This window comes from Centroberyx gerrardi, chromosome 10 (assembly GCF_048128805.1).
Source record: "Centroberyx gerrardi isolate f3 chromosome 10, fCenGer3.hap1.cur.20231027, whole genome shotgun sequence".
Taxonomy (NCBI): Eukaryota; Metazoa; Chordata; class Actinopteri; order Beryciformes; family Berycidae; genus Centroberyx; species Centroberyx gerrardi.
In genome coordinates this window covers 27,031,909-27,044,420 of record NC_136006.1, presented here as the reverse complement: position 1 = coordinate 27,044,420, position 12,512 = coordinate 27,031,909, and the positions used below count along the sequence as shown (strand labels likewise).

At 44.5% G+C, this 12,512-nt stretch overlaps 1 protein-coding gene across 2 annotated transcripts in view; it reads left to right on the top strand.

Moving 5' to 3' along the window:
• erbb4b (erb-b2 receptor tyrosine kinase 4b) overlaps positions 1 to 10,991 on the top strand; it is a 336,220-nt gene extending 325,229 nt beyond the window's left edge. For both annotated transcript variants that reach the window (XM_078286220.1, XM_071923131.2), the window contains exons 23-28: positions 146 to 292; positions 2,176 to 2,273; positions 2,551 to 2,721; positions 8,472 to 8,709; positions 9,195 to 9,329; positions 9,719 to 10,991. In XM_078286220.1, the coding sequence (XP_078142346.1) occupies positions 146 to 292; positions 2,176 to 2,273; positions 2,551 to 2,721; positions 8,472 to 8,709; positions 9,195 to 9,329; positions 9,719 to 10,389 (1,460 nt within the window). In that variant the 3' untranslated portion in view covers positions 10,390 to 10,991. The remainder of the gene's footprint in view (positions 1 to 145; positions 293 to 2,175; positions 2,274 to 2,550; positions 2,722 to 8,471; positions 8,710 to 9,194; positions 9,330 to 9,718) is intronic.
• Positions 10,992 to 12,512: the final 1,521 nt, after the last annotated feature.

Genomic DNA, 12,512 nt, shown 5'->3' with positions numbered 1-12,512 from the left:
TCTCGTCTTCTTTTCTTATCTTTTATTTCCTTTGTTCCTCTTCTCAATTCTTCTCTCTTATCTTTTTTCTTTCGTCTCTCTTCCCCTCTCATTTCTTCTCTTCTCATCTCTCCTTCTCTTCTCTTCCTTTTCCTCCTCTTTTCAGGGGTGACCATCTGGGAGCTGATGACTTTCGGAGGGAAGCCGTACGATGGGATTCCCACCAGAGATATCCCGGATCTGCTGGAGAAAGGGGAGCGTCTGCCTCAGCCGCCCATCTGCACCATCGATGTCTACATGGTCATGGTCAAATGTAGGTGCAGCCTAACGCTCTGTACTCACACACAGACACAGACATCCATAGGCACAATACAGTATCTCAGTCTGGTAACAAGGTATATCACAGACCTTTTAACCCCAGCCTGATCCCAGGCCAGAGTGTAGCTTGAGCTCCTATATTGGCTTTTCCAGTCTAGATTAAGGACAAGAGATTCCTATTGGCTGTTCCAAAATCTAACTATAACTCCACATATTGACACCACATGAGTTATTGGAAGGTGTTGTGGTGAAAAGTAACAAAAATGTGTTTTGTCCCAAACTAGACATACTTTTCAACACTAGTAAGGCCAGTGGATTTGGAACAGTCAATTGAAGCGTATAAATATAACTATTATTTCCGTGTGTGATTTTGAAAATGTAACAACACTGGTTTGTATAAGCGGGTCTAGGAAATGTCATGGAGGGACGTTTTGAAAGCTGACACATCTCAGTTCTAAAATTCAAAACAGCCATCAATTGCTGGCAGTTTGGCCTTTCTAGTGTTAAAAATGTGCATGCTGCTGAAAAGGTCCTCACTGAGGACACTCGGATTAGCAAATCCTTCATAGATAATAGAGGTTAGGAGGAGCTACTGTAGCAGGCAGATTAGTGGCTCATTTCGCCGGCTGGCCGTCGCTAGCGTGACCCCCCCCACCACGACCACGACTGTCCTGTTGGCCAGTCACTGCCGCCCTGCTGTCGGGCACCAGGGTCACAGGTGGCGCCGTAACCTCTGGCTACTGCTGCCAGGGCGGAGGGCGGAGGGCCGGTGCCAGCGCCACCCTGGCCCTGTCCTCTAGTCTCCAAGCTGCAGCCTCTGGCCCTCACTGTCACCTTGGCCCACACTGCCACCCTGAACCCGTGCCAACCTCCGATGGCAAACACACACGCAGCAAGGAGAGGTCACTGTCACCTGCCTCTTATCTGTCTTTCTTTTGCATTAACACACATACACAAGCTTACACGCACACACGCTGCACATACAGTATGTGATACACTCTCTTATTCACTTCAGTTCAGTGACCTGGGCTTTATTGGCATGAAAGTAAAGAGCAATATTGCCCAAGCATCAAGATAAAACATTTTTATACATGAAATCCCTTGTGTGTGTGTGTGTGTGTGTGTGTGTGTGTGTGTGTGTGTGTGTGTGTGTGTGTGTGTGTGTGCTTGTGCCATCATTCTCTTTCTCCCTCTCTCTGTCTCTCTCTCTTTTACCTGGCTGCCAAGACAGGTTCTACTCAAGGCCAGATCACATGATTGCTTTGGCATTGTAGATGGTGTGTGTAGAGAAATTGGCAGAGGAGCGCATTGCTGCATATGGCCACTCTGGTGATGAAACAGTGTTTATCTTTAGATGGGGAAAATCAGTAATTACAATAAAGGGAATCTGAATTGTTTGTTCCAGAACAAAAAAACGTTTAGATTTCTTGATCAACAACAACAAAACAAAAAAAAAAAGGAATTTTATTTGATTGTTCGCAGCACTCTGGATGTAAGTTTGTTGACAAGATACACTGGGATGATGAGCCAGTTACAGAGTCTATACTAATTTGATCTCAACTAGGGTTAGACAGATATATGGCATTTTATTAACACTTGAATATCATCCAGTCAATTTCATCCACTTCTGATATGATGGATATGATGCAGTTTGATTGATTACATAATTTTTTGTATAAATGATTAATATTACACTGGTTGTCTAAGGGAATACCTTAACCTGAATTGATTCTGGGGAATATTTGGGCATGAACATGGTCAAATTTAAAGATAATAAGTATCAGCACAAAATACTGGAACATCTATGTGCAGCTTTAGTCCAAAAATATAAGTATCTGTATCAGTGTTCCAAACCCTAATCTTTACACCTTTTTTCAGGTTGGATGATTGATGCAGACAGCCGGCCCAAGTTCAAGGAGCTCGCTGCAGAGTTCAGTCGAATGGCCCGCGATCCCCAGCGATACCTGGTCATCCAGGTAGGTCAATCCTAGTTTCCCAAAAGTGGAAACTAAACGCATCTCTTACTCCAGGCAAGCTGAAGTCAGTGTTCAAAGTCATTGAAAGGAGTTAATTTTTCTAATTGCCACAAGTCTTGTTACAATTCCTACTAGACACCAGAACCGTTCCAAGGACTTTGCTAGAGAATAGCAAGAGAATAACAAGTGTACCATTTGTGCATGTCTGTTTCACCTCCCCAAACTCCCCCACCACCACCCCCCACACACACCCCTCCCTACACACGCCTTTCCTCAGGGTGACGACCGCATGAAGCTGCCCAGCCCCAACGACAGCAAGTTCTTCCAGAGCCTCCTGGACGAGGAGGAGCTGGAGGACCTGATGGATGCTGAGGAGTACCTGGTGCCCCACGGCTTCAACATCCCACCGCTGGCTTACACGCCCCGCACACGCATGGACTCCAACAGGGTATGGATTTTTACCGTTTTTAGTTTCAGGAATACTTTTAGAACAATTTTGCACATTGGCGGCACCAAGTGGCAGCAAGAGGTAACTGGATTGGATGATGTAACGTAATTTCTTGGACCTGAATGTCTTCTTCACTCACTGCTGTTTATAAGACGGTTTTTAGTTCGCTCTTAAGTTTCCATTGGTCACGTCTTGTATGGAGAGAATTTCCCACCAGCGCCCAGATCTTACATCAGAATTTCATTTGGGTAAACAGGGCAAATCTACGGGGTCTTAATTAGCAGGATGGGACGATCTTCTCTACTGCAGCCCCACTTTGGGATTCAGGCTGAAAAGACAATATTTTACATAAAAGTATTGCCTAGTGCAGGTTTATGGTGGTAATCGAGATCTTAATTTTTTTTTTCCTTTTTATCTTGTCTCCATCTTTGGTGCTCAGCGCTCACCGGTGTGGTGTTTCTGCACTGCTCTTCCCAGAGTTCACCTGTCAGTCAAACAGTGTGTCCAGTACTGTGACGTCTTTCTCCTTGGATTTTCTGTTGATGAAGTTTGAGTTTCTCTTTTCTTTGTCTGTTCAGCCATCGTGGCTATCACTGCTCATGCTAACTACCCAGTTCTTCTTCTATTTATACCTCGGACCGGTGACTTTCTGGTTACAGGGCGGTCTCTAATGCTGTAACGAGCCGGTATCAGAAAAATACTTGAGAGGAAAATAATGAGAGGAAGATAGTGTAGATTTATCTTCCTGAAAGTGATTAGTCTGCTTTTTGAGGCAGTGTAGATGTCTGGAACGAAAAATCCAGGGCACCTTAAATAAACAAATATTTATACAAATATTTTAAGCTGTTCCAACATATTTTTCCCCCATGTGTGCTGTTCTCAATGTTTTACCCAAATGTTCTTGTTGCGGTTATCTCTCTTGACATTTTGCGTAGTAACATGTCAATATCTATCTCCACAGAAATGATATAACCATGTTTATTGTTTATTCTATTTTGTGTATTATTGGCAGTCTCACTTTGGATAATTTTTTGATTCGTAACACTCTCCATGAAAATTAAATTCTTACTGAACTGACCCTTACTGACTTTTCAAATATAGATTACAGATTAGTAACATAGCAAAAGCGCTCAATCTGAGTGAGAAATTGAGGCACCATCATCATACATGTACTTATGTAAGATGTAATTATATGTGCTGTATATGCAGTGACATGCTCCATCGCCTGCTTTGCTGCAATTTCACTTCTTATTGTGTTTGCCTAGTATTAGCACATTCAAACATTCTGTAATTTCTTTTGTGAACGTTCTTGAAAATCTGACGCCTTTTCTTCTCCCCAACCCCCAACTGGGGGAGAGAATTACGCGGCAACTGCGCTCTCAAAAAGTACATCCGCATTTATTGCTCTCCAATGTTCCAAGTTGTGTTTCATTCAACCACAAACAAAGAAACGGCAGGCTAAGTGGACCTGCGCTCAGCTTGAAACGAAAAAAAACAAAAAACGATTCCAACTGTTTTCTTCCACTCCTCAGGAAGATCACCGTTCGGTCATGCCTGAAATCTAGTCACAGTCATTTCAAATCCCACTGTGCATTTTGCATTTGTCTGTGTTATTCCTCAACATACCCCAAAACAAGAGAAGAGAAACGTATCTAACCAGTTTTGCAACATGCTGATACAGTATGTGCTCCAATGGGACTCACTGAGCCGTGTAATTTAATTCACTGCATCCGTATCAAGTTTCTGATTGTAGAATCGCTGATCTGGCAGCCATTGTTTTAAGCTTTCAGATACAATTGATGTGGTTGAGGATAGCTGGTGCCTGACCTTAGCTCTGTACTCGAGCCTCATAAATACATAACCCGGGTTCTATTCCCTGTCAATGTTCTGCATTTCAAACTATAACCTTCTTTGACTTCAAATCTTGGTGGACTACTGTATATCACAGTTGAACAAAAAACATGGATCTGCAAAAAGTACTTTTTGCAGAAAAAGAAAGAATGGCTTGCTTCTGATTGCTCATGTTGGTTTTGAAATGATACAACTCATTTATAATAGGTTCTCACTCCCTCAATGCCTAAATGACCATGAAAACTTTAAATTTAAAAAGGAAAAAGACCAAAACTTTGCAGTCAAGTGAGACCGCACCAGCATATTTAAGCACACTTTCAAATACTTGAGCAGCACTTTTCTCGCTGGATGGCAGGCATCATGGCAGGTACTCAGACAGCCTAAGAAGTGTGCATATCACTTGCATGCAAGATGCACCAAGAGGCCCTTGTGTTATTTCAAGTATTCACCTTCTGTTTTGGCCAGGCCTGTTGGTAAATAAGTAGTTTTTTTGGAGCACATTATAATTTGGTGGCTTATTTCCCTTTTTAGATGGACTCATCTGTTGTTCTGAAATTGGTCACCATTTCTTAGATTGTAGCAGCAGGGTAACTGGCATTGGAGATGTAACTCGACTGCGAGCGGGCCCATTAAAAGGCAAAGTACTCATTCAGATCGTTTAGATGTTCTCTAAAGGGATGTGGGTTTGTGTGAAGCTGTAATGGCATTTTTTTCGGGGGGGGGGTTAGCTCACCGTATACTGCAGGACTCTGCTGTTCAAGCACAGAAGACCGGGATCTGAAAACAGACCTCACGCAGCTCTCCCGCACTTTCATTCTCCTCGTCCTCTCGCTCTGTCTTTCCATCTCTGACGCACACTGTTTTCCTTGGTCTTTCTCCGTTGTGAAACGGCGCTAATTGCCTTCTTCAAATGGGGGTTTCCAGCCAGTTCCCTCGCTACTTGAACAGTTTGACTATTCAAACGCCCCTCCTCTGTCTTTGGACTTTGTTCCATCACACAACCAGTCGAACAGCCAGGCACGTCAGCCATTTCGTATTCCAACATCCTCCTCGTGTTTGTGTCTGAAAAGCCAGCTAGGCAGGATAAAAATGCCCCGTGAATGCCAATGAGAGACATCAATCCTTCCCCAGCTCGGTTTGGTGCATTTTAGAGGGTTTGGCAGGCAAAATAAGAAGAAAAAAAAAAAGAAAACTCTCAAAGAAATGAAAGATGATTTATTTGTATAATATTTCAAAATTCATCCTCCACTGTTTTTTGGACTTTCTCGTTAGGGTGGGTTCTGTTTTAATTGGATTAATTACACTCCAATGGACACATAAATCATGTAGATGGTTGTAATGAACTCAATTATTGTACACAGCACAACACAATATTTACACAAATACTCTACACTTGCATAGTAGTACAGCGTAGCTAAAGGAAACTTTTCCATGACTCAGTGGGTGAAAACATGCACGCGCACACACACACACACACACACACACAAACACACACACACACACACACACACACACACACACACACACTTGTGTTTCTATACTTAGACCTTCCATTGACTGTATTCATTCCCTAACCCCTAACTTTAACTCTAACCTTCACCACTACATGCCGAACATTAACTCTTACCCTAACCTAAATGTAACCCTAATTCTAGTCTTAGCCCTAAACCCAAACCCAATCCTAAACTAACTGAAACCCTCACTTTAGCCTAAACCTAATCCTAATTCCAATCTTAACTCTAAAGCCAAGGTTTAAACCTAAACTAACCTCTTGCAGAAGTGAGGACCAGCCAAAATGCCCTCACTTTGGAGCATTTTCTTCATCTTTTATCCTCATGAGGGCAGAAATACAACACACACACACACACACACACATGCAGAGTGGAACTAGGCAGACACAGAAATTCCAGTGACAAAAGACAAAAACAGACTCAAAAACACAGCAGCAACTTAAGAATTCACAAGCAGGTTTGTGAGTGCTTTTTCTTTTAAGGCTGAGAAGGGGGAGACAGGGAGGAGGAGGAGGAGGAGGAGGAGTAAGTGAGGATTGAGAGAGTGTGATTTAGTGGATATAATTCCTGGGCAAATAGGAATGCAGCGTGAGCTCTGGCATTTCTACTGTGAATACCGACTGCATATCTACAGACCACCGCAATGAGAGAAAGAATTAGACAGACAGACTAATAGACTGAGACAGAATGATCCAGTTAAACACAGAAAAAGAAGGTTTCTTTGGTTCGGCTAGTGGAACTGTAATGACTCAACAAACAAACAAACCTCTCATTTGTTAAAATAATTGAAAAACAAACTAAAAGAAAGAAAGAACACAGTGTGGCCCTAAAAATGTCTTCTAATCCTGCTGGTTTAGGACGTTCCGTGCATTCTCAAAGGCTTCTTTATAGGGTCAAATAGGGTTCAGCTATTGTACGAAGCAGGGTTTGACTGATGTGGGTACTTAAAGCTGCCAATAGCTGATATTTTGTGCCAATATTCAGTACCTTTTGACCATGAATTAAAAGCATTCAGTATTTCCCCCAGAATATTGTTCTTCAGGGTGGGAAAGCCTCTGAACAGACCATGGGACACTAAAACTCTCCACTGAAACCCAGTATGACAGTATGAATCTGATCATAATATCACATAAGATCCACATTAAGGGCTTCCCATTTTTTCAAAAAGGTCAATACCAGCCCAGTGTATCACTCTAACCCTAGGTACAAGCCTGGGGAACCATTTTATGGTACTATACAGGGTGTCCGAAAGTCTGGAATCAAAGGGAACCTGCTATTAAAGGTATTAAAACTGCTTGTCAGAAGTGGGATTCAAACCAATGCCTTCATTCAGACGTATTACTATGATTCCAGACTTTCCGGACACCCTCTATATGGAACTGTAATGACTCAAACAACCCTCTGATTTGTTCACATGAAAAACTGAAGAACCCAGTGTGGTTCTAAAAAAGCTCCCTTTTTGTTAAGAGTGTAGACACAAATACACACAGCAGGACAAGGGAGATATGGCTACTTTAAGACTTCTCTACACTGAGCCTTTTAATTAAAAACCACCGCATCCCCTCAGCAGTCATTCTGGCATATTACTGCTTGGCTCTGCTGTTCGTCTCCCCAATCCGTCACATTTGAATGTGACGGGAAAACAATGGCACGAGGAACTTCAATTGTTGATTTTGTACATTATGTACATCTTTATTTTACAGTGTATCGCTGTATGGTAACAGACTTCACAAGGGTAACAAGTCACTTCCGCTCAGAACTGGTACATAAACCAAATGGTCCGCACTCATAAAGTAGCCTCCATGTTCCTTTTTTTATATTTTTTAATCATCCAGGGGAGAGCAGGAGAAAAGACAAAGGCACTTGGCTATTATCAGTCATGATTTCACAGCTTACACACATGCACATGCATATACACATACTTGCACATGGTGTACACATACACACATATGCATGTGCACATATACAGTGCATATACTGTACATACATTTGCCATACCTCAGCATGGGTGAGTTCAGATTTGATAGCAAATATCGCCAGAAATCTATTTGGATGCCATATCTAAAAAAAAAAATTAAAGATCACATCAGGGAGCATTCAAGATCAATGTTTCCTCTAAGCTGATACTTTGGTAACCTCCATCTAATAATTTATCACATTTACCATATAAAAATATCTGGTCAATCATCAGTCATTTCTTCACTTTGTCCACAGAAATGTAGTTGGTATAAGCAGGTTTGGAAGTTTTGGTGGCAAATGACATTAGATGCAGGAATTTTGCCATAGCCTAGTGGTTTAGTGAACTGACACCCCTGCTATGCAGCCTAACATAAATGCCCTCACCCTCCTCCCCTACTAAACCCTCTCCTTCCCTCTCCTTTTACCCAGAACCAGTTTGGTTACCAGGATCCCAGTTTCAGCATGGAAGACATGCTGGCCACCCTGCCCAGAGTGGTTTCTGTTTCGGCCGTGACGGGAGGCTGCCTGCCCCCACAGGACCTGGCCACCGGGGGGCAGAGCGGCGGCGGCTCCCAGGAGGACTCCCGCTGCAACGGCACCTTGAGGAAACAGGCCTCCCCACGGCCAGGCGGCCACGGAGCAGCCTCAGCCCTCGCTGCAGGACAAGGTAGAACAGATTATCAAATGGCTAGAAGTCAAAAACAGTGATTCCAAGACTTGTGGAAAGTGGGGTGATTTTTTTTTCCCACCTACGCTCATCCGGTAATTTCATAGCTCCCCATGACATCGTTTGCGCCCAAATGGGAGGAGGAGCGCACTAGAGGGGAGTGTCAATACAAATCGTGTACTGCAGTCCAATTTTAGTATCAAAAATTACACTTGCGCCTTCGCCTACTCAGACACGTTCTGTGCTATTTTCATGGCTTTAGTTGGTGAAGGCGCTCACACTTAGACCTCACCAAAATCACATAAACCTCTTTTATGTATGTTATGCTTGCCTGTTTCACTTTGATATAAATTCTTCAAGCAGTGACTAACTAAATGCAACCTTTTTAATCACGCAAGTATAACATACACAGGCACATGACAAAATAATGAAAACACATTTTGTTATGCTACAAAGTTAGTTGTATGTAATTCTTGCTTCTCCAGGTTCTGGTGGAGGGGAGGACAGTAGTGGGCAGCGTTACAGTGCCGACCCCACCGGTCTTTTGGGGGAACGAGGAGCAAAAGGAGATCAGGACCAGGATGGATACATGACTGCCATGAGGGACAAGAACAACTCAGGTACCACTTGTTGATCATATGTCCATGAAGATATTGAATGTGTCCATGAAAGGAAAGGAAAGGAATAGAATACAATAGAATAGAATAATTTGTATTCATTTATATTTTACATTTTGATAGATGATATGCAAACGTCTCAGAGGTTACTGAACTGCAGACTTCATAAGCGTTATTTTGGTCTTCTAACATGACTGTCTATTTTCTACAATGCCATACAATGCTATGAGGTGTATGGCCCCCACAGATAGCAAGCAAAGGTTTCTTCATTCTGTCTTCTTTTAATGTGCATCACCTACACCAGAGACAGAGGGAGACAAATGGCCAAAAATTACTGAGACTGTGTTCATATGGTCTGGTGGAAATCTTACTAATCCCTCTTTCCTCCGCAGACTATCTCAACCCAGTGGAGGAAAACCCCTTCGTCACGCGTCGCAGGAACGGCGACGCCCATGCGGTGATTGACGGAGCGGGTTACCACGCCTCTCACATGGTCGGAGCCACCGCCGCCCCCAACAGCCAGTCTGGCCGGGCGGAGGACGAGTACATCAACGAGCCACTGTACCTCAACACCTTCCACAACCCCGGGGAGAAGAACGGATTGGCCGGGGCGGTCTCCATCTCCGGCCCCGGGCCCTCCGCCGCCCAGTCGGCATCCCAGGCGGTCAACCCGTCGACGTCGGCCCACACCATCTCCACCTCTGGGTACGTGGTGCCCCCTGGCCACCCGGCCCACCCGTCGTATCCGTCGCACACCCTGCATCCCGGGCATTCGGGGCACACCCTGCACTCGGGCATCACCGGCGGCACCATCATGGTGGATAAGAAAGGCAAGAAGGCCACCTTTGACAATCCTGAATATTGGCAGCACAGTCTCCCCCCCAAGGCCTCGCTGCACAACCCCGAGTACCTGCAGGACTGCAGCACGCGCTTCTTCTACCGGCAGAATGGACGCATTCGACCCGCCGTGGCCGAAAACCAGGAATACTTGTCCGAGTTTGCTATGAAAGCCGGCAATGTGCTGCCACCCCCTCCATACAGACAGAGGAACACTGTGGTGTAGTGGCCCACCGGTGGAGCGATGGAGGGTGGATAGAGGGATGGAGGTGGAGATGAATGGACCTTGGACAGTCCTCTCAGTCCCATGCAGTATTTATCAACCATGGTTCCCCTTACACCAGCCCTGGACACTTCCCTCTTCTCGCTCATTCTGTCTCATTCTCTCTCTACCTTTTCTGCCTCTTCCGCACAGGATTACAATAACAGCCATTGATAGTCTCACTTGTCACTCAAACCATCTCCCTTGGCTCCTTCTTTGGCCAGGACCCCTTAAGGCAGGAAGATCTCATAAGACTTTGTCCTCCCTTGGATCAAACGGTCCTGCCATCATCGTCACCAGCTAGTCCCAGAAACGACACAATGATGAGGCATGTAATAAAAGGAAAAGTAGAAGAAATAAACTGAGATAAGCCCAAAGAAGCATCCAGAGTTCATATTTCAGCTTATTAATTATGGATCGACATCACATCTGAGTTGAATACAGGACGCCGCTGTTATCTTTTTGCCATGACCTTACATAAATTGCGACTGTTTTAGTTTTTAGGCCCATCATTTACAGTCCATTATGCTCTTTTAGCGCATTATCCACCTAGCTAAATATACACCATTGCAATGTGCACACATACGCATCAAACGCATAGGTGGACACACACGCCCCCACATGGAGTTGTGTCGTGACTTACCGGCAACCTGCAGCCGTGCTGAACAGCCCAGCTGTGCTCGCGTTTGTGGCATGCGTTCCTGTCCACTTGCTTCTTTGATGTGCACATGCTTCAAGCCTCTCGCTGCGCCGGTAATGGAATTCAAATTCATCACACACCTCACATCATATCCAAAATATGTTCACTTGGAGCGCCACACATGCCCGCAGCTTTGACACACCAATAATAACCATACACTAATTCAATATAGATAAATACACACACACTCACACACACACACGAACAGATAAAGATGCTGCCGTTTGAATAATATTATGGAGGAGGGGCTCGATTGACCTTGTGCTGAAAGACGGAGCGGCGGCGATACCGCCAGGCAGCGGCGCAGCGCAGAGGAGGGGCCAGCAGGAAAGTAAATGTCACCACAGTTTTATGGAAAGCCGTGATATCACGCCGCCGTACCTGGCGGAATGCATCGGACAGATTATTGGCGTGGCTGGCGCAGGATTTAAAAGGTTGATCGCTCAGAAGAGGACCCCTTCACCTCATCCCCATCCCTCCTGCTCCTCTCCTTCCACACCAATATAATCCTCGGAGCCAGCACAACACCAGTTCAATATCACCGTCAAATACACATTTTAAATTGCTGTATGCGGCGTTGTTGAGACTTACCAAGCAACCGTAGAAACTGAGACTGTGACATAACCAATGGTAACAGGAGTACTAGGAATGATGTTTCAATGGGAACCATGTCTGGGACTGGACAAGATGATTTAAGGAATATGATGGTGCAGGTCGTATGGATCAGAAGATGGAGAAAAGGGGCGACTCTAGGTTCTGGATAGGAGTATTCGAGTTTCGTTTTTCAGGGATCAAGGATCTGTTGATCTTGTCTTACACTGGATCCGGCTATGGTACTAATGAAGGGTCAGGACAAGGACAAACAGTACATACCCAGCCGTGAAAGAGCATCGCGGAGAGCACAGAGGCATGGCGAACTCTGGCTGAGCTGGAAATAAGCCAATTACATGGCAACCAAACTGACACAATCCTGATGATATGCTCTGTGGACTGGGCTGTTTCTGTGGATGTGAAAAAGTGCATCACCAGATGTGGGCAAATGTTTTTCTCATTCTGTGTTTATATAATTCCATGTCATCAAAACAACAACAAAAAAAATGAACACTGAACCAAATTAGTCACGACTAAAAGACTTTCTCTCTCCTCCACATCTCTCTCTCTCCTGAATGGTTGGTCTTGACCTCGGGATGGGTGGGGGGTGGGGGGGTGGGGGGTGAGACAGTGCCAAAACTTTCTGCGGAGGCCTCCTCCACACTTTCACCATGGAGCACTACAAGATCACAAGACACTTTCTTTTGTATTTGTGTTTGACAATAATAGTGAGACGCTACAAGTAATCACTGAATCCATGGATGGCTAGCTCTCTGTACATGTACAATACTGCCAG